The sequence below is a fragment of the Ramularia collo-cygni genome (assembly GCF_900074925.1).
Source record: "Ramularia collo-cygni strain URUG2 genome assembly, contig: RCC_scaffold09, whole genome shotgun sequence".
Lineage (NCBI taxonomy): Eukaryota > Fungi > Ascomycota > Dothideomycetes > Mycosphaerellales > Mycosphaerellaceae > Ramularia > Ramularia collo-cygni.
In genome coordinates this window covers 16,148-34,449 of record NW_019716263.1, presented here as the reverse complement: position 1 = coordinate 34,449, position 18,302 = coordinate 16,148, and the positions used below count along the sequence as shown (strand labels likewise).

Sequence of the window (18,302 nt, the reverse complement as noted above, 5' to 3'; positions counted from 1 at the left end):
CCGAGCCCCAAGATTCCAGCATCAGCCCAAGGCAAGCCAAGGTACAAGTTCAGTTCCCAACGCGCGAGCGAGCGACAGAAGCGATCCAATCATTTTGGGGAAGTGAGCCCGATTCGAAAAAAAGTACAGTGTTTTCACGCAGAAATCCTGTCCATACATTCACCGGTGACAAGAAAGAGACCAGGCCAGGCCATGGCTCCAACACACACACCATCATAAAAAAAGGCAAAATACAATTCCATTCATGATAAAACCATGAACCATGAACCATGACCACACCAGTCGTTTCACCACCTGCATGCTCGGATGGTGATATTATGCACCCCTCTTTTACCTGCTCTCCCGCTCGCTAACATGCAGCAAAACGACATCCGAGCCCAGAGAGGTTTTTTGGTTCCCAAGGTACGAGATAAGATACCCGCGAGTCCAAAAAGGACAGCTTCTCAATCCATTTCGAGGAGAGAGGACGGGATAGAAAAGAGAGTTAAAAACAAACATACCCACACGCCGTACCCAAAAAAAAAAGACAAACAAACAAACAAGCAAGCAAACGAAAAACAAATCCCCTTCTATATACACCCATGTCACACACTCTCCCTCTCACTGATAACCCGTAAAGCAAACAACACACAACACTCGCGATCCCCATTTCCATCAATCCCGACATAATCCAATCTCCATCTTTTCAAAATCATACCCGACCCTACCAGCCGAACATACAGTACGCGAAGCATGTGCGTGCATGAAATGATGTGTGAGTACATATATCCACAGTAGGAGGAATTCCATCTTAGGTTGTCCATCTATGGATTACCTGCCCCTCTTTTACAATTCTCTCGCCTAGATGCATATATCTCATGCTTCTCATGCTTCTCATGCACGCACGCACGCATGCATGCGTTCGTTTCAAAACATCCGAGGGGGAAAAAGGAGAGAGGGGAAGTTTTCATTACCTTGCCTTAGGTACCTTGAGATTATCTGGGGAAGTCGGAGGGGTTGGAAGTTGGATGGCTTGACGATGAGGGAAAAGTGGAGTGTGTGGTGTGGTGTACCTACCTTGGGCGAGATAAGGTATTGAAGCCCGGAATCATCTCCGGCAATTTTCATGTGATGGATGATGATGATGAAGCATTCATCACTGTCAATCGAGGGCTACAAGTCTTATTTTGAGAAGATAAGGATGTTATGGGATGTGATGGGATATCGCGATACTCTTTACGATGGCCGCGTGTTCTCTTCGTATATTCTCTCCGGTGAAGAGCATGTGTGTGGTGAAAGTAGGTGAATATCAGCGACACGATACCACATCATCCGAGCGAGTGAGAGAGCACGCACGCACCCACCAACGACACGCGAACAAGGCTGGCGGCTAGCATCGCATCGCATCCCATCCATGAGCCCAACAAGTCTACAATCCCTCATCGACCCCGGAGACGCAGTATCCTGCATGACTGTAGTCACTAGGTACTGCTGGCTGGCGGCGTGCGTACTTGTCACGAGCAGGCTTTGAATCATCATTCAAAGGGCGCGGGCCGAATGATGCATGCAAATGGGTTGCGCAGCATGGTGGCGTCGCTTAGGAGCAGCCGAAGGTAAGACGTTGCTCGGCTGATGTTCTCCCCTCCCATTCCATTCCATCCCCTGGCATTCGACGACCGAGCGTCTTGGCACAATCATGTCGGGTGTGTGTGTTTGCATGCAAGGCAGGCAAGTCCACGAGACGTGTGAGGTAGATACGCACGCATGCATGGATTGATGCATTCATTCAGCTCCCATCCAGCAAAGCCGCCTCCTCTTCGCGTTCTCGCCGCGCATCTTCCTCGTCTTCTCGCTCTCGGACATGGACGGCCTCGACCAGTGTGGTGCCTTCAATGCCCATGACCTCCTCAGCCTCACCCTCGCCGTCTCCACCAGCACTCTGACCATTCGTGACCTTTGCCCTCGCCGCTTCCTGCTGCTTCCCAATCCTCTCCCGCACCAATCTCGCAATGGCATTATCCGTCCGTACACTGAGCACATCCAACTTCCTCTCCAAGTCGCGCTTGAGATCCCARTTGGGCTTCTTGGGTTGGAGTTTGAATAGATCGAGGGGAGCATCCACTTTTGCCTCTTCTTCCGCCGCGAGTTTGGTCTCTTTCGCGAGCGCTTCGGCCTTGAGTTCGAGGGTGAGTTGGTTGGCAGAAGGGGCCGCTTCGAAGCCGAGTTTGGCCCCGCGCGTTTCCGCGTCGTAGTTTCGCCCGGAGAGGTATTTCGTGGTGATGTCAGATTCTTCGCTGGGATTGTCGTCTTTTCGTGGGGATTTTGGGGCGGAAGAGTCGTCGTGGTGGTGGTGGGAATCTTCTTCCTGCGTGTCGGGTTGTTTGCGCTTGAGAGATTTCAGTTGAGCCAGACGCGCTTTTCGATCCAGAGCGGCTGCACCGAGGGCTTGTGTCGAGGCCATGCTTGATGGATTGATTGATTGATTGATTGATTGATTGATGAGTGGGATGTTGGGGTGAAGGTGGAAGGATGGATGGATTCCAGCTGCAAAGATCAATGTGATGGGATGGATGGTTTATTCGAATTCCCCGCGGAGGTGTCTCGCGTGTCAATCTCCGACGCGAGAAGTTGTGCAGCTCGCTCCAAGAAATCTCAACTCCATCTCCATCGCCATCCTTTCTTCTCCATCCACCGCTCCTCATGTTCGCCTATGCCGCCATGTCTCCTCGCTATCCGCTCGCTTCTTCCTTCCGCTAGTCGCACTCGTCGGTCAATTCTCCCCTCATTTCCTCCATTTCCGCCAACATTCCATTCCTCCCATTCAACATGGCGATCCCCAGCACAGAATCGCCATGGCATCGCACGCGACGGCGACGGCGAGCCACACCAGCAGGATGAAGAGGAGATTTCCTCCATTCCCCCGGACCCTTCAGGAGATTCACCCATCTACACGGCGCAACGACCTCTGGGCCACGAAACGGAGGTGCATCGCGAACCATATGTCTCGGCATCGGGGTCGAGGATCATCAGCTTGATGGCGCCCGCATCGCCCGGTAACACCACCTACGCCACGCAGTGGGACACGGCCTTTGCCAAGTTGCGGCTGTTGGGGTACTCGGAGCGGCAGGATGAGGAGAATCGGACGAAATGGAGGGATCGCATCATGTTCGATCGTGAAACAGTCTGCTTGGCCAAGAAGGTGCAGGCTCATTTCATGGAGATGGAGCGCTTGTCGCAGAAGGTGCACTCTGAGATTGAGGATGGCCCTTTTCCTACAGAAATGGACGGCGCCGTGCCCAGTCCTCCCTCGCCCGCACATCTGCTGGGTGCGGGAGACGATCGGACGTGGTACGCGGTGATGCTCTGGCTCCTCGCCTATGATCCCCAGCACGCCCTGGATTTCGTCCATGCCACCCACCACGCTCCCTATCCGCCCCTCTTCGCCGTCCAGGACTCCCTCCTACACCTCGCCTACATCTTCCACAACAACCCGGATGCCCGCGTCAAGCAGCAGAGGCTGAATCGACTGGGACACGTCGTCACCCTCCTCGCCCACCGTACCGATGGCCAATACCTCCGTCTCCCCCATGGCACGCTGGCCTGGCTCATGCCCGCCATGCGCCCGGAACAGCTGCTCCGATTATGGGAGGCCGTCCGGGAGCACCGCGTGGACATCCATTGGAATACCCTCCTCCACTTTGCTACCCGTCTCGCCCATGCCGATTACCTCGATCAAGCATTGCATGCCCTATCCGAAGCCCAGGCACAAGGCGCGCCCTCCACCGCAACCTTCTTCCTCTCCACCTGCTCCACTCTCCTTCGCTCCGCCATGCGCCAACCATCCGGCATGAGAGTCGGTCTCCGCATGGTAGACAGTCTGGTCGAAATGGGCGTAGCCCTCGACCTCCCCCTATGCAACATCCTCATGCTGAACGCTGTCGAGGCCCACGATCTCACCACTGCCTGGTCCATCTACCGTTCTCTGCCCGGCTATGGATTGGAAGCGAATGACCGCACATTTGCCGTTCTGCTCAAAGCCTGCAAAATCAACCTCGACGATACAGACATGCTGAATGAGACCATCCGCAATGCAATCGCTCATTCAGATGTCAAAAGCCATCCCATCCTCGCTGCCGACATCCTCAACACCCTCGCCCTCCACCATACGAGACACCATCCAGAAATGGCTTTTCAAACCCTCGCAGACGCCTACTCTCAACTCTTCGACACCACTCCCTTGAGTGACCTCGGCATTCTTCCCCCGCCGTCTCAATCGGCAAGGTCGGAGGATAGAATGCAACCCACTCGTGGCGCCATCGGAGTCATGTTGATTACCCACCTCCACCACCTCTTCCTCCAAACCCAGTCTCACACCCAACCTCATGCTCTCTACCGTCGCTATCGTGCCCTCGTCGCTTCTCGCGTGGCACCCTGGGCCGACACCATCGACGAGGATTACATTCCCAACGCCTTCCTTGTAGCCCTCACCAAGACCAAAGCCGGCCTTCTCCCCGCTGCAGCAATCATCAAGGACATGCAACGTCATGCTCCTGATCACGTCGGTCCGAGGCAGTGTGAGCCCACAGTCCAAACCTGGACAATCCTCATGCACGGATTTCAAAAGCACGGCCAGATGAAAATGGCCGAGCAAGTCCTCCAATACATGAGGAGCAAAGGCGTGGAACCCGATCAAGTGACATGGAATGTATTGGTGGAGGGGTATGCAATCTCCCGGGATTCCGAGGGTGTGGACAGCATATTGCAGAGGTTGAGGGAAGAGGGCGTGGGATGGGATCAATTCACGACGAGCTCCGTGAGGAAGTTCAAGTCACATTCTCATGGGAAGGCGGAAAGCATGCTGAATCCTTCCTGGAGAGCAGGAGATCAGCAGAGGGAATTGGATTTCACGCAGGATTTGAGGGAGGGCATTGGGAGGAGGTTTGTTGAGGGGGAAAAGTCATCACGGGTCGGCGAAGCCGGGAGCAGGGAAAGTGGCAATACGGAAGTCAAGGAGGGAACATATGCTCTGATTGTATAGTGATGAAGATGAAGCAGAAGAAGAAGGAGATTTGTCTGTGAACATATAGTGATCATAATTAAGGAGAGGAAGGAGGGATGTGTGTAAAAAGATGTGTTGTACAACATAGAATATAACACAGTGTAATGTCAGTCCCCTGACCATGACGACTGAATGGGGAATATACATCATTCTCATCTTTATCAAATTGTATGTCCTGCCATTCCATGCATTTTCAGGTTGTCTCTACAGCTACTTTGCAAGGCCCGCATTACCTGCCTGCCTGCCTGTCTGCCTGCCTGTCTGTCTCACTTACACTAAGCCGACCCAACGAGAAATAATCACAAGATCAAATCCACGTAAGAAAGAGAGAAAGAAGAAAGAAAAAGAGGCAAGACAGCGTAAAAGCGGGGATCTATCCAGGTATGAACAGTAGTTCTCAAGGAAGTTGGAAAGTGTGGTGTGAAATAATAGATARGGAGGAGGACAGATGGCGTGTAAATTATCCCACAGTATAGTCAAATATACAATCTAGGATACACGAAAGTGATCAAGACGCTTAGTTTGGGTTTTTTTTCCTTCTTGAGATGGATAATGATGACGTTTTTTGACAATTCGTCGTGGGAAAGGGAGTTTGATACTTTAATTTAGGCACCGACGTTGCGTTCCGTTCTTACGGGATGAGGGAAGGGGTGTCGTGTGTGTTGAGAATAAGGTAAGTGGGAGATATCGAAAAAGAAAATTGTATGCATGGACCAGGTGCGAGATCCGGGAGGATGGTAGTGATGAATGAATGAATGATGCTAAGGTCGAGTTGCCCTCGGAGTTTGCTAAGGGTAACAACAATGACTCTGACCGTAACCATCGATACACGGACGTCTTGCGAAAGGGGCCCAGAATTGTACAGGCCCCAACCGTGCATGCCAAAAAACTTGTTCAATACGAAGGCTTCCGGCACTCACTCGAATGCAGCATACTACCAAGGATCGTGGTCGCTGAAGCTGCTGTGAAGGTAAGCGAGGCTACCAAACGAAAAGCAGGTTGTGCAAGCATGTCTACTGCTCCAGTAAGCCATAGGAAATTGAGGTAGTCTGTGCCTCGTTCGTGGGCACTTGACTGTGGTGATAGTCAGAGCTCTGTCCACTGAACATTGCCACCAGCTTGCGGATGTCTTGGACTCCAGCTCAAGGTCTTCGCAGAGGTCGCAGAGGAGATCAGGAGGCAAGAACAAACTCCAGCGTATATGCCTGTAGATTTGCTGAGTTTGGAGTCAGTGAATTCGATGACCACCGTTTGCACGCCAGGCCAATTCGAAGCGCATTTGTATCGCATGTCGTGATAGTCAAAGATGGCCAGGCTATCAGGCTGTACTACAGCACAGATGTGGCTCTTGTGGCCTCTTCGCTGCCTGGATCATAAATGGGCGGTCCGAGGCGACAGCAAGATCCCCATTTCGTTGCAGACCGGGTTATGGCCCAGCGTGGAGGAGATCATCTTGCCTTGAACTTCCGAGCACGTCAAGCTAGAAGGGAAAAGTGTGACCCGTCAAAACGACAGGGCTGCTGCATCTCGCGGGGGCTTACATCTGCTGTAAGGTACGCAGCCTGTTCAGCATGTCATACATCGATATGGAGTCCTTTCCTGAGGTTGAAGTTTGGAGAGGCTGATCCGATGGACGCTAGGTGATGTGCCGACATCCGAGCCGACCCTCATTTTTAGCGCGTCATCATGAAGGCGCGTCTCTTCCATTCGTCTCGTGTTTCGGGCATCTCATCCAAACCAGATCCGAAGACTCCGACCACCCATCCCATTCTCCAAGTAACGGCGCAAAGATGCTCGCCGCACCCTCTTCATCGCCCCATCAATACAATCCTTTCCTCCCGACCCATTCCTCCCCGCTCGCTCGCGATGCACGACGCGCCACCTTCAATTTCGCAATGAACGATTCATCCAACACTACAATTCACGCTTCCTCAAGCCACGGCGCATATACCTTTGGCCAGCAATCAAATACAGATCAAAGGCAAAATCCAAAAGCTGCGCCTAAAATCAGCACTGAGCGTCTCGGAAGGCAGCGGACAGGAGCGTTTTTGCGGAAAGTCCGGGAGGGGAGGGAGGAGAGACGATGGGAGACGCGAGGAGAGGATGTATGTTACGAGAGCGCGTTGCATTGATATATCACAAACTAACGCGACGGACTGCAGATAATGCGTGCCGACTTCCTTTCCCGCCAACGAGCCTGGGAAGCAGCACAAGCCCGGAATGCGCCGGCGGAAGACGTAGTGCACTACGAAGACGAACTGGAGGAGGGAGGCCGCGTCTCAGAGGCCATGGAGATCAATACCAGCCAAGTCGCGCCCGAGGACGAAGTGGATGACTTTCTGAGGGATGAAGATCAGGAGTTGGAGGCGTTGTTGGAGTTTATGCCTGCTGGTGGGGAACGAGATGATGGCATGAAAGACGACGGCGATAGTCTTTGGAGTGACGATGCGGATTATGAGGCGCTGTTTGAACAGGTTTTGAGTCAGGAGCAGGAAGGCCAGATCGGAAGTCTGGATCAGCAGTTATCTGCGAATGATGTGATGGACAGCGTAGGAGAGGAGATGGATATGAGTTGATGGAAGATGTTGAGAAGATGTCGAAATCTGCTTTGGGTTGATTTTAGCGCGGCGTTTGGGTGAGACTGCTGTTGATCGTGTTACGAAAGGGAAGGCCAAGGCCAAGGCGGCAGCAGACCAAGCTCAGTGTATTGCGAGAGCGCATGTTGAAGGTCTCCTTCAGATGGTATATATCGATCATCGACTGAAAAAGATGTGCCGTGGAAACTTGAATCTTGTGAACGGGCGGCCTCGCTGTAATTGACCATATTTGCTCTGTTTTGCTTTCGGCTGGGGTATCGCATCACGCAATGACAACACAAGGGGAGTCCCACCGCGACAGAACTCCAAGCACATCAAAGACTTTGCATTATCCATAATTTTCGTCCTCCACCGCATCACTGCATCGGACACCCTTGATCCAAATCTCCAAGCGCCTCCTGAGCCGCACTCATGTCTCCTACCAGATCGGAGGGTGGGCTTCCAGCCGCTTGCATCTAGACACATCACGTCAGCTCTCGGGTCTAAGAAGTTGCTGAGATGTAGGCTTACCTTTTGCATTCTCTCCACAATATACTCTCGATCATCTTCATTTTCATCCTTGTATCCCTTCCTCTCAAACCTCCCCACAATCTCTCCAACCAACTTCTGCTGTTCCTTGTACCTGTCCAGGTCCTCTTTCTTCTCCTTCTCCGCATTCTTCTCCATCCATGCCGGGAACTTGTCATGCAACTCCTTCATTGGCTCGTACAAAATCTCCTTGTTCGTCAAATGAGCCATCATGTTCATGAGCATGCTGTTGAAGTCACCATCGCCACCTTCACCTCCGCCAAGTTCTTTCATCATGGCAGCCAGAAGGTCCTCTTCGCTAGTAGGTGCAGCAGCGGTTGATGCTGCGGCTGTGCTGTCCGAAGCATTGATTCGTTCCATTGTTTTGCGGATTGTGGATTGAAAATCTGCTTCCTCTTTCTTGCCAGTCGCGCTTGATGTCGCCGCTGGTAGTTTTGGTGCAGGTTGTCCCGCTGCAGCTGCTCCTGCTGCTATCCCCGCGGCACCTGGACCTCCAGCATCGGCGGAGATGAGCTGTGCCATCATCTGCTCGAATTCGGCTTGCATAGCGGGATTGCTGTCAAGCTCGGACATGAGACCGACCATACTCTCTTGGATCTGTTTTGTGAAGTCATCGGGTGCTTGTGTTGCTCCATCTTGTGCTGCTGCCGGTCTGCCAGGGCCGGAGGCTAGAGGTGCGGATGTTGCTGGAGCTGGGGTTGGCGCGGCAGCGGGTTTTGCTTGAAAGGAGTCGAGAACATCGTCGAGGTCATCGAGGTCATCTTCTTCGGGATCAGGCGCCATGGTAGCATCTTGGGGGATTTTGTCGGTCATTGTTGTGGTTATGGTGGGGCAGCTCTCGAGTGGAATGTCGGGTTTATACAGTCTGTTGCGTATCGCTCTGTGCTGATAATGTGATCACCTGCCGTTGTAGACCTCCCAGCACTCGACACGATCAAGTTGCTTCGGACTCGGTGTCTGTCATGTGGAAGACGAGAAGACGCAGTGCGGCTAGTTGTCCCGCCTTCACATGCCGAGGCGCTACTGACCCTGTTTCCTTATTCGTGTGATCCCGTAACCGATTCGCCGGAGCGAGCTCATGTCAGCAATCTTCACCCATCGCCCAACCAATCAAGCCGCACTTTCCCAGACGAAGATCGCATTTCATTCACTTCAATTGACTTGTCACGTTCCCGCACGCGCGGTGCCACAGCAAACGCACGTGCCACTTCGCGCCGCAGAGACAAACTTCTTCCGCAACGCCGTCCACTCATCGACATCGACATCGACATTCGACGTTCGCCGTTCGGATCACAACATCAACCATGTCGCTCACCACCTCGCGACTCCAAGAGGAGCGGTATGTCTTGTCCAATCCAGCTGAAGTATGCGCCATTGACTGACACACCTCATCTTCAGCAAGCAATGGCGCAAAGACCACCCCTTCGGCTTCGTCGCGCGACCTCTCAAAACGCCTCAAGGCGCCCTTGACCTCAARCGTTGGGAATGCGCCATTCCCGGCAAAGACAAGACAATCTGGGAGGGCGGGCTGTTCAAGCTCGAGGTCATCTTCCCCGACGGTACATCCTCTCCATAGTCCCTCGTCTTCCGAGAGAATGCCTTCTGACAACCCCTCCACAGAATACCCCACCAAGCCGCCCAAATGCAAATTCACCCCACCTCTCTTCCACCCAAATGTCTATCCCTCCGGAACAGTTTGTCTCAGCATTCTGAACGAAGAAGAAGGCTGGAAACCGGCCATTACGATCAAGGAGATCCTCCTCGGAATTCAATTCCTCCTCGATGAAGTCAACCCGGAGAGTCCTGCGCAGGCAGAGGCCTACAACCTCTACAAAAAGGACAAGGTGGCATACGAGAAGAAGATCAAGGCGGTCGTCAAGGACAATCCGGCGCCGTAGTGGGACGGCAGCTTTGGTGAAATGAGTGCTTGGGCTATGGGATGGATTTAGCGATGGCGCACATGGCGATGGGTTTGTTCTTTGAGGGCCCTGGGTTGATTCTTCTGGGTTTCGGGCAAAAGTTGAAGAGCGGACATTCTGAATTGTACGATGCCTTCTCCTTCCTGCTTGAATGCTAGACCATTCTGCTATGACACAGCATAGCTTAATGTGGCATATCTGGGAGCAACACGATTTGATGCGAAACGACTTTCCTTCCTAGGGATCATTCTCCACAATGACCACTTGCGGAAGGTGTGGTGCATGGCACTGGCGCCGACTGCAAAGCCACATCTGGACGTTCCGCAACGCTGCTGGGATGAGTCAAGCTTGGACATTCGGGAACGCTGCTTGCATGTGACTTGTAAAGCTAGTTGCAACGGAGAGTCCAGATCGTTACGCTGCTGCCGGTGGGGAAGATGTGATGCTTTCAACATCATCATTCACTGCAATGACAAAACTCTGTCAATACGTCCCAATCACGATACCTTTCGTGCACCATTGTGCGAAGAAATCATTGTATCGAGATCTTCAAATATCTTGAAGGCGAGATGGAAGAAGTGAGAAACATTCGCGAGTACGTCATTTGCTTCTGCTAAAATCACAGGGAATGCCCAGTTCTTACCACATAGCAAGTGGTTGCGATCCGCCCTCCAAAGTATAACACTCCCTCCGATCTAGACTACTTCTCAGAAGACTGCGAGCAGGTCCAGCTGTAGTGAGCAGCAATTTGAACGCAATCCCAAGCCCACTGCTTTGAAGCGCGTAATCCTGTAGTGCCCGCACCAGAGAATCCATCATTTGATCCGTGGAGCGATCGTCCAGCCATTGCAGACCATCGATGACGCAGTATAGAGCTGGAGGTGCTTGCGAGAGACCGTCGTGAAGAAGCCCGAGTCCTGCTTCAAAGGTCTCGATATCGCCGTCCAGGGAGCGGAACCTCTCCGGGCTGAAGTCTTTTGAAGAGGAGAAGACGGCTGGAAGGAGTTCGAATGCTTGGCGAATCAGAGCGTAGACAAGGCTTGTTGCTGCACGAGTTTCTCGAGTCTCGCCGTCTTGAGTGCTGGCTTCTCGATCCAGAGTACAAAAGTAAGATATGATGGGTAATTTGGCCTTGTCGATGAGCTCAATAACCCCTGCTGCGACGTCGGAGAGCGGCGAGTAGGCATCTGAACTCGCCAGCGATAGGATGTTTGATCCCCTGGACATGATCCATTGTTGAAGTCGATCTGTTGCTTCGGCCGGGAGAGTCGCGAGATCTGGGTTCCATGGAATCCGAACATTGTCACGGTCGAAAAAGTCTTCTAGACTGGCGGAGGAGAGGAGTATGTCTTCTCGGCTGCGACGGACGCCACCATGTTCAGAAGGATCCTCCATCAGCGAGGCAGATGGTGATGCGTCCATGATGAATCCATGTCGGGACATTGGGCGATGATCTTCTTGGAACAAGAGCAAATTGTCCGCCTTCTCCTGCAATGTTGCTTGAATGAAACGGGTGACATCAAACTTGAGCTCGGCATTGCGACGGAATTGCTCCTCTTGTGAAGTGAGCGCTTTACGCTCTTGCATTTCCTGAAATCGTTTGTTCTCCTCTCGAAAGTATACCATCTCGTTCCGAGCAAGGCTCAACAAATCCTTTGCCACTTCCTTCATGATGATTTGCTGCGTCTTCTCCGCGGTCAGTCTCACGCTACGAAGCTCCGCGGACTGGCCGAGCATCACTTGGTCTTTGATGGACTGTACACATCTCTGCATGTCGGTGATCTGGTCTTTGAAGTCGTCGTAGAGATTCTCCTTGAAGGATTTCAGCATTCTTTTGTACCATTTCTCCAAGTACCAATCCAGCACGGAAGCCAAGAACTTGAACATTCGTCCGTAGAGCGCCATGATCTGAGTCTTGATTGCGGCTGTTTGGTATACATCCAAGACCTGGACGCACATTGCGACATCCTCGCTGATGTCTGCAATCAGTTTGGACAGACCGGTGGACACCTCCTCATATCTAGCTGTTGCCTGATGAGCTATCAGCAACGATGTCGTCTTCTCGGCATACAAACGGAGACATACAAACACAATAGAGGTGAGAACACCGCTGATCAACGACACGTACTCACTACCCTGAGGTATGACCTTCAGCATACCCTCATGCTCCTTGATGAACACACAGGCCCTGCTGTAGTGGGACGTGATGAAGCCCGTGGCACCACTCTTACGCTTTTGGTGGAAGGATTGATCAACGTCTTGCATCACTTGCTTTACATCGTTCAAGGAGGGAGCGCGATGAGCCCAGCGTCGGTATTTCGCCTCGTCTGGCACTTTGTCGCGAAATCTGGTCCATTGCTTGCTGAGTTCGACGGCTTGGTCATTGAACAACTTCTGGACTTCATTACTGTCATGATATCAGCGGACAGGCATCGAGAGATTGTCTTGGTAGGTAAAAGTTCACTTTGATGTTGTAGGAGTCCAAGGCTCAAAGTACTTTTGCCAGCGAGGCTCTTCGCGGTCGGCGTGCCGAAATTCTTCCGCCACCAAGGTTCGGAGCGTGCCATCTGATCCATCTTCATCCGTCTCCTCTGCCACACGCATGCTGAAGCTTCGGACCAAAGACATGGTGTCAATGCTATCTTGCCTCGCGAGAGCCATGTCTGCGTCTCGACTTTGGATCCCTTGGTGGGTGAGCTGGAGCGGGGAAGAGACGACGATACCTGACAGCACTGCGACTTGTTGCCTTTCGCTTGTTGTTCCTCACCTCAGCCTTGTGGCTACAGACCCCACCCACCCATTCATTTGTGGGATCGTAGACCCGCATGGCGTTCTCAGCCTGATCGGCATGGCCAATGATTCCGCCGTTGGAACCGCTTCAAGGCGCTAACCGGCCTCTTTGACGGCCTCGAAGGAGTGCGGCTGAATGCRTTGGTGCAACCTATAGCTTTGTGAGTACTGGTTGTCTACTTGTGGATGGGCTGTGCTGCAAGCCACATGGACATGTCAAATTGATAAGGTAAATGTGCCCACTTCTCGCAGCCTACCTTACTTTGTTCATCTTCAGTGGCAAGCGCTACATCATCATCTGCTGTACATCAAAGATGCTCGAGCTAGGTCTACGAGATTCTGGGTTGGGAGAGTCCATCACCACGGAAGGAGAGCTAGACGCCTCGCTCAAAGAAGTCGTGAGCAAATGTCTGGCCGAGGGCGAACGCCATAGCCAAACAATAATCCCAAAGCATGAGCAACAGCAGYAAGAGTCTCATCATGGTGCTGAGTCTACAGCCAAGGAACCAGACCATTCAAAGCTAGCATCGCAGCACGATTCACATATCAGTCCGGCGTCTACAGTTGAGAAACCAAACGACCCCGATGATGCGGTTACCGGAAGTGGTGGTCAGCCCAAGGATGAGGATGCCACAGAAGGTGCCGCTCCCGAGAAGGAAGATGATGCTCCTTCTGAAAAGACTGCACCCGACGACGGATCACGTAAAGCACTAAAAAACTTCCATCTGGACGTGACCTGCCCAAAATGCAACACCGAGATCTGCTCCTCTGCGCCTGAACCTGAAAAGGACTCCGAGTCGGAAGCTGCGAAGAAGCCCGGTGACTCCAAAGACGAGTCGAATGAGCCAGAGCCGGAAGAGCCTCCTACAGATGGGCCTTATATCTTGTACAAAGCCGTCTATGTCGACCCAGACGACGACGATGACATACTGTTCGACACCAAATCTTACAAACCAACACCGCTTGGTGCTGCCGAAAGCGGTCAGCTCTCTCATCCAGTCTTCGATGTTGTCAAGAGATACACTGCAGCTGCTCACGTGCCGCGTTGGGACAGATACGATGGACCTCTCAAGAAACCACCGCGAACCGACTCCAAGCCGAAGTATTCTCTTGTCATCCGATCTCAGGCCATCATACGAGCTCTGCAAACGACGGTGCAGTTCTATCCAGGAGTTGATTTGTTCAAGGATTCAATCAAGATCGACGAACCATTCCAGATGCTGATCCACCACTACGATGATATTGTGGCTTTCCGAGATGCACGTAGCCCAGAGAATCTCTGCGAAGGCGCATGCGAGACGGCTCGGGACGCTCACGCACACATGACCATGTTGATTGACTTCTTGGAGCAACTCATCATGCCCGAAGTCCGTGCAGAGCGAGCGAGGCACGAGAGAGGTGTTGCGACCTGGAACATGCTCTGGCTTCTCCTTCGTCCTGGAACAGACGTGGCCCGACTAACATTCTCCGGGGCTTCTACGACCAAGAGGAGCGCCACCTACAATCGAGACGGTGCGATCGTCCAATCTATAGAGCGCGAGAACATGACGGATGCTTCCTATTGGGAGGTCAAGACCTGGCACTTGCGATACAACGGKGACGTGATTGGACGGGAAGAACACCGAGAGCTGATACATTATTTCGATGGAGAGATGGAGCTCTCCCGCATATCCATCCTGCCGATTCACTATGCGCCGATGGCACCAAACAACACAAATGCCAAAGAATATCTAACCAACAAGGGCATGCAGTACTTCGACTTGCTGCGCCCACAATGCAAGCATCATCGAGGCGAAACTCTCGAGTACCCATTCCAGCAGGTGATTACTAGCACAATCATATGATTAAAAGCGGACATTGCTAAAATTGGAACAGATCGAGGCTCAGGTTCAAGTGGACTTTCCGACATTTTTCGACAGCCTCCCTGAATTTCGTCCAGATCTATCCGATCCACCCAAAGGACCACAAACCACACCCGGACCCGATTGCGACTGCTCCTCTTGTAAGACAGGCCCAGTTGTCGAAAACTTGCTCCGAAAGTATTCCAGCTACCATGGCATCATACCAGAGGTTGGATCCAGCCTGACACCGCACCAATACTTTCTCTGTGGCCAGGCGGTATGGGCGTACATGTTCAAGATTCGCGACTGGCGTACGTTATGACTGCGTCCGCCGATGACCTCCCTGCTAATTTGACATAGAACTGCTCGATGTTGCCAATCTGTCCGATGCCGAATTTCGGCCCGAAATGATCAATACTTTGGTCATAGATCCCAAACGTTTGAGGATGCTCAAAGCTCTGTCTCAGAGCTTCATGCGAGAATCGATCAACACAGGCGCCACTCTCTCCCAGCCATGGACTGCGGACTTTGTCAAGGGCAAAGGGAATAGTCAGATCTTCCTTCTCCATKGTCCGCCAGGAGTCGGCAAGACTTACACAGCAGGTGAGATAAGTCGTACAACATCGGTCAAACCTCACTAATCCAAATTAGAATGCATGGCCGAACACACTCGTCGTCCACTCATGACCCTGACCAGCAGTGATATTGGTACCACTCCAGCAGAAGTGGAGAAGAGCCTCTCGGACAGCTTCAAGCTTGCCAAGAAGTGGCAGGCGATTCTCTTGATTGATGAAGCAGACATTTACCTTGAGCGTCGAAGTCTGACTGACCTGACAAGGAACAGCTTAGTCGCATGTAAGTACAGCGTGTTCGCCTGGGTTTCTTTCGCTGACTGTACAACTTTACAGCCTTTCTCCGTGCTCTGGAGTTCTATGAAGGCATACTATTCCTCACGACAAACAGGGTGGGATCATTCGACGATGCCTTTGTCTCCCGCATTCATGTCAAGCTCCACTATCCCGCTCTATCGGAGGAAGACCGCGAGCAAATTTGGGATAACTTCATCAACAAGCTCAAAGTCGAACGCGGCCATGCCGTGAGAGTTATGAGAGATGTCAAAACGTACATTACATCTAACAAAATTCGCGAGCTTAAACTCAATGGCCGGGAGATTCGCAATGGTAAGTCCCAGCCTTTCACTCGATGATAATCTTCAAGCACTAACACGACTACTTCTCAGTCTTCCAAACAGCAGTCGGACTTGCAGAGTTTGAAGGCGAAAAAGACGAAGAAGGCAAGATCAAGATTTCGGAAGATCATCTGGCACAAGTTGCGGAGATGACGGGTGAGTTCAAAAACTACCTGGATGACTTGCATCTTGCGGATGAGGAGAAGAGGGCGCAGAAGTTGTTCCTGCGGAAAGACGAGACATTGACGCCGGCGGCGACGCCGAGCAAGAGGTGATGGGGGTTTCGTATATATAGTTGGAATAGCAACTGTTCGGAGGGGGATTTAACGCACGTAACGAAGTTCGAACATGGTATAATGATTACTCCTGCAGTCCGTACTTTGCAGAAGGGAGTGCTGTCCAAACGAGAAGTCAAGTCAAGCAAATGCCTAGAAATTTGAAGACACGAACAAGCTTCCGCCAACGGACAAGAAGACCAGATCGCCCACCATCGTGCATGGCTTTGAGTATGATAGTATGCGAAACCTGCAGGGCAAGCTCTGCAATCATGTTGGTAACTTGCTGCACGCCTTATGGAGGATGCAGACTAGTGGTGGAGATTGGCGACAAATGCCGCTTGATGGGACGCCTGAACCAATTTTGTGTATCTCGCGTGCGGTTATTCCGCACCTCTACTCGCCCAATCTACCAGATTGAGGGATACATGCTCAAATTGTTCTCGTTGTGATCGAGCGGTAGATTTGGTGTTGCCCAGCCCCTCGTATCCATTTCTCATGAAGGCAGCTTCGCCCACAAAGTTTGACCACGTCGATTTCGTGTCGGGAGGCCTGAGAGAGGCCTGAGAGGATTTCGAATTCTAGACCAAGGCGCCCAGCATCCACTGATCTGCAATTGGAACTCCTTATGAGAACCCTCCATTATATAAAGAATCAAAACACCCGTCCGTGTAGTTTCCTCCGCACATCGATTTCACTTTCCCCCCCATCCAACAAGCTCCTCTCACCCGCTCTACCACCAACAACATGCAGTTCACCACCATCGCCCTCTCTGTAGCAGGCATGCTCCTCACAGCATCCGCCACCCCAGTCGCCTCTCCTCTCCCAGCAGGTTTCGAACCCATCACCGGCGAGGAAATCCGTGCCCGTCTCGCTGCTCCCGAAAGTGCTTTGACCAAGCGCCAGCCTGGAGGTGTCTACATCTGCACTGGAGCCAACTACTCTGGTACTTGTGGCTATGCTGTTCAGCCTCTGTGCTCGAGCAGCTCGCCTTGCAACACGAGAAGCCAGATTGATGCGCACTGCGTTACTTTGACGAGCCCTTAGTATGTTGTGATGAGATTTTTCCGAGATGGGGAGGTTTGGTTGCTGATGGTTTTCGAATAGCTTGCGCAACATTGGTTCTTTTGKGCCGGATCAGGGTGCTAATGTTTACGTTTCTTCGTTAGTCGACCTGCTCTTCATGTTTTGTTTTCCTGGTACATTGACTGACGCTTTGTGATTGATAGGAATGGAAACTGCCACGAGGCTGATGGCGGTATCTCTTACCCCGGGAGCACCGATTTCAAGAATTACCATGCTGGTACCAATGATCACGAGGGACAGGTTATTACGAGCTTCTTGGTTGTGGCCAAATAGATGGTGAAGAGAATGGATGGGTTTGCAGTTTTGTCTTTCATCTGTTTCCTCGACACATGGTAATGAAGGCAGCCGGATTTACTTGATCGAATGCAGAGGACTGTAAAGATCGACGCATACTTTCGGTGTCCACTCTTATCAACAGATTCGAACGATTGTGTAAGATGCGTTGTTGCGACTAGATGTCCGTGAATCCCGATCCATTGTTGATGAAGATGCTGTGAACGATTCGAATTCATTTCCTGTGGTCTGAATACAATACAACACAATGTCAACTCCGCAACGGATATTCCAAGAAGAACAAGTTTCAGTTGCGCACCTCGCCTTGTCGTACTACTTCAAGGGACAGTAGGAGAGAGAGAGAGAAGGACCCAAAAGAGAGGCCCAAGCTGCTCTATCACAACGAGGGTGGCAAGTGAGATGGAACCCACCTCGAACATGCCCATGTTGAAAACAAAAGCCCATGGAGAAAGATGAAAAAAAAAAAGAATTGGAGCCCCCCAAGAATTGAACTCGGCACTGCGGAGCACATATTCCACCCCAGTACTGCAACGAGTGATTTCTGATTATGAATGTTCAGGAAAGTAATGTGTATATCTACCTTGGTTCAGGGCGGAGTCGGGCGGATTATGGAGAATGAAAGCTGGCGTTGTTGGATTGGCACCTCGAAGCCGTTTCTTGGGTGCCAAGAAAGACAAAGTTGGACCTGCTTCAAAGGGCGTGCGGGGAGGAATGTCGTCGGCGGGCGAACTGAAATGGCTGTATG

At 52.0% G+C, this 18,302-nt stretch overlaps 9 protein-coding genes; 6 read left to right on the top strand and 3 right to left on the bottom strand.

Moving 5' to 3' along the window:
* Positions 1 to 1,765: 1,765 nt before the first annotated feature.
* On the bottom strand, positions 1,766 to 2,440 carry RCC_06092 (uncharacterized protein; the record flags this gene model as incomplete). The annotated part of the gene is made up of 1 exon (XM_023771356.1): positions 1,766 to 2,440. One exon carries the CDS (start codon positions 2,438 to 2,440, stop codon positions 1,766 to 1,768), a length of 675 nt encoding a protein of 224 aa, XP_023627124.1.
* A 249-nt stretch (positions 2,441 to 2,689) lies between these two features.
* Positions 2,690 to 5,017, top strand: RCC_06091 (uncharacterized protein; the record flags this gene model as incomplete). Its single annotated transcript, XM_023771355.1, has 1 exon — positions 2,690 to 5,017. The coding sequence occupies one exon, from the start codon at positions 2,690 to 2,692 to the stop codon at positions 5,015 to 5,017; it is 2,328 nt and encodes a 775-aa protein (XP_023627123.1).
* A 1,030-nt stretch (positions 5,018 to 6,047) lies between these two features.
* Positions 6,048 to 6,415, top strand: RCC_06090 (uncharacterized protein; the record flags this gene model as incomplete). XM_023771354.1 has 2 exons in its annotated part: positions 6,048 to 6,062; positions 6,125 to 6,415. The coding sequence occupies 2 exons, from the start codon at positions 6,048 to 6,050 to the stop codon at positions 6,413 to 6,415; spliced, it is 306 nt and encodes a 101-aa protein (XP_023627122.1).
* Positions 6,416 to 6,828: 413 nt separating this feature from the next.
* Positions 6,829 to 7,614, top strand: RCC_06089 (uncharacterized protein; the record flags this gene model as incomplete). XM_023771353.1 has 2 exons in its annotated part: positions 6,829 to 7,143; positions 7,201 to 7,614. The coding sequence occupies 2 exons, from the start codon at positions 6,829 to 6,831 to the stop codon at positions 7,612 to 7,614; spliced, it is 729 nt and encodes a 242-aa protein (XP_023627121.1).
* Positions 7,615 to 7,991: 377 nt separating this feature from the next.
* On the bottom strand, positions 7,992 to 8,976 carry RCC_06088 (related to PEX19 protein; the record flags this gene model as incomplete). XM_023771352.1 has 2 exons in its annotated part: positions 7,992 to 8,090; positions 8,146 to 8,976. 2 exons carry the CDS (start codon positions 8,974 to 8,976, stop codon positions 7,992 to 7,994), a joined length of 930 nt encoding a protein of 309 aa, XP_023627120.1.
* A 491-nt stretch (positions 8,977 to 9,467) lies between these two features.
* On the top strand, positions 9,468 to 10,061 carry RCC_06087 (ubiquitin-conjugating enzyme E2-18 kDa; the record flags this gene model as incomplete). XM_023771351.1 has 3 exons in its annotated part: positions 9,468 to 9,502; positions 9,562 to 9,722; positions 9,784 to 10,061. 3 exons carry the CDS (start codon positions 9,468 to 9,470, stop codon positions 10,059 to 10,061), a joined length of 474 nt encoding a protein of 157 aa, XP_023627119.1.
* Positions 10,062 to 10,721: 660 nt separating this feature from the next.
* RCC_06086 (uncharacterized protein) lies at positions 10,722 to 12,710 on the bottom strand (the record flags this gene model as incomplete). XM_023771350.1 has 3 exons in its annotated part: positions 10,722 to 12,113; positions 12,168 to 12,489; positions 12,547 to 12,710. 3 exons carry the CDS (start codon positions 12,708 to 12,710, stop codon positions 10,722 to 10,724), a joined length of 1,878 nt encoding a protein of 625 aa, XP_023627118.1.
* Positions 12,711 to 13,186: 476 nt separating this feature from the next.
* Positions 13,187 to 16,177, top strand: RCC_06085 (uncharacterized protein; the record flags this gene model as incomplete). XM_023771349.1 has 6 exons in its annotated part: positions 13,187 to 14,692; positions 14,748 to 15,024; positions 15,074 to 15,316; positions 15,365 to 15,568; positions 15,622 to 15,894; positions 15,954 to 16,177. 6 exons carry the CDS (start codon positions 13,187 to 13,189, stop codon positions 16,175 to 16,177), a joined length of 2,727 nt encoding a protein of 908 aa, XP_023627117.1.
* Positions 16,178 to 16,924: 747 nt separating this feature from the next.
* Positions 16,925 to 17,536, top strand: RCC_06084 (uncharacterized protein; the record flags this gene model as incomplete). XM_023771348.1 has 3 exons in its annotated part: positions 16,925 to 17,223; positions 17,285 to 17,341; positions 17,407 to 17,536. The coding sequence occupies 3 exons, from the start codon at positions 16,925 to 16,927 to the stop codon at positions 17,534 to 17,536; spliced, it is 486 nt and encodes a 161-aa protein (XP_023627116.1).
* Positions 17,537 to 18,302: the final 766 nt, after the last annotated feature.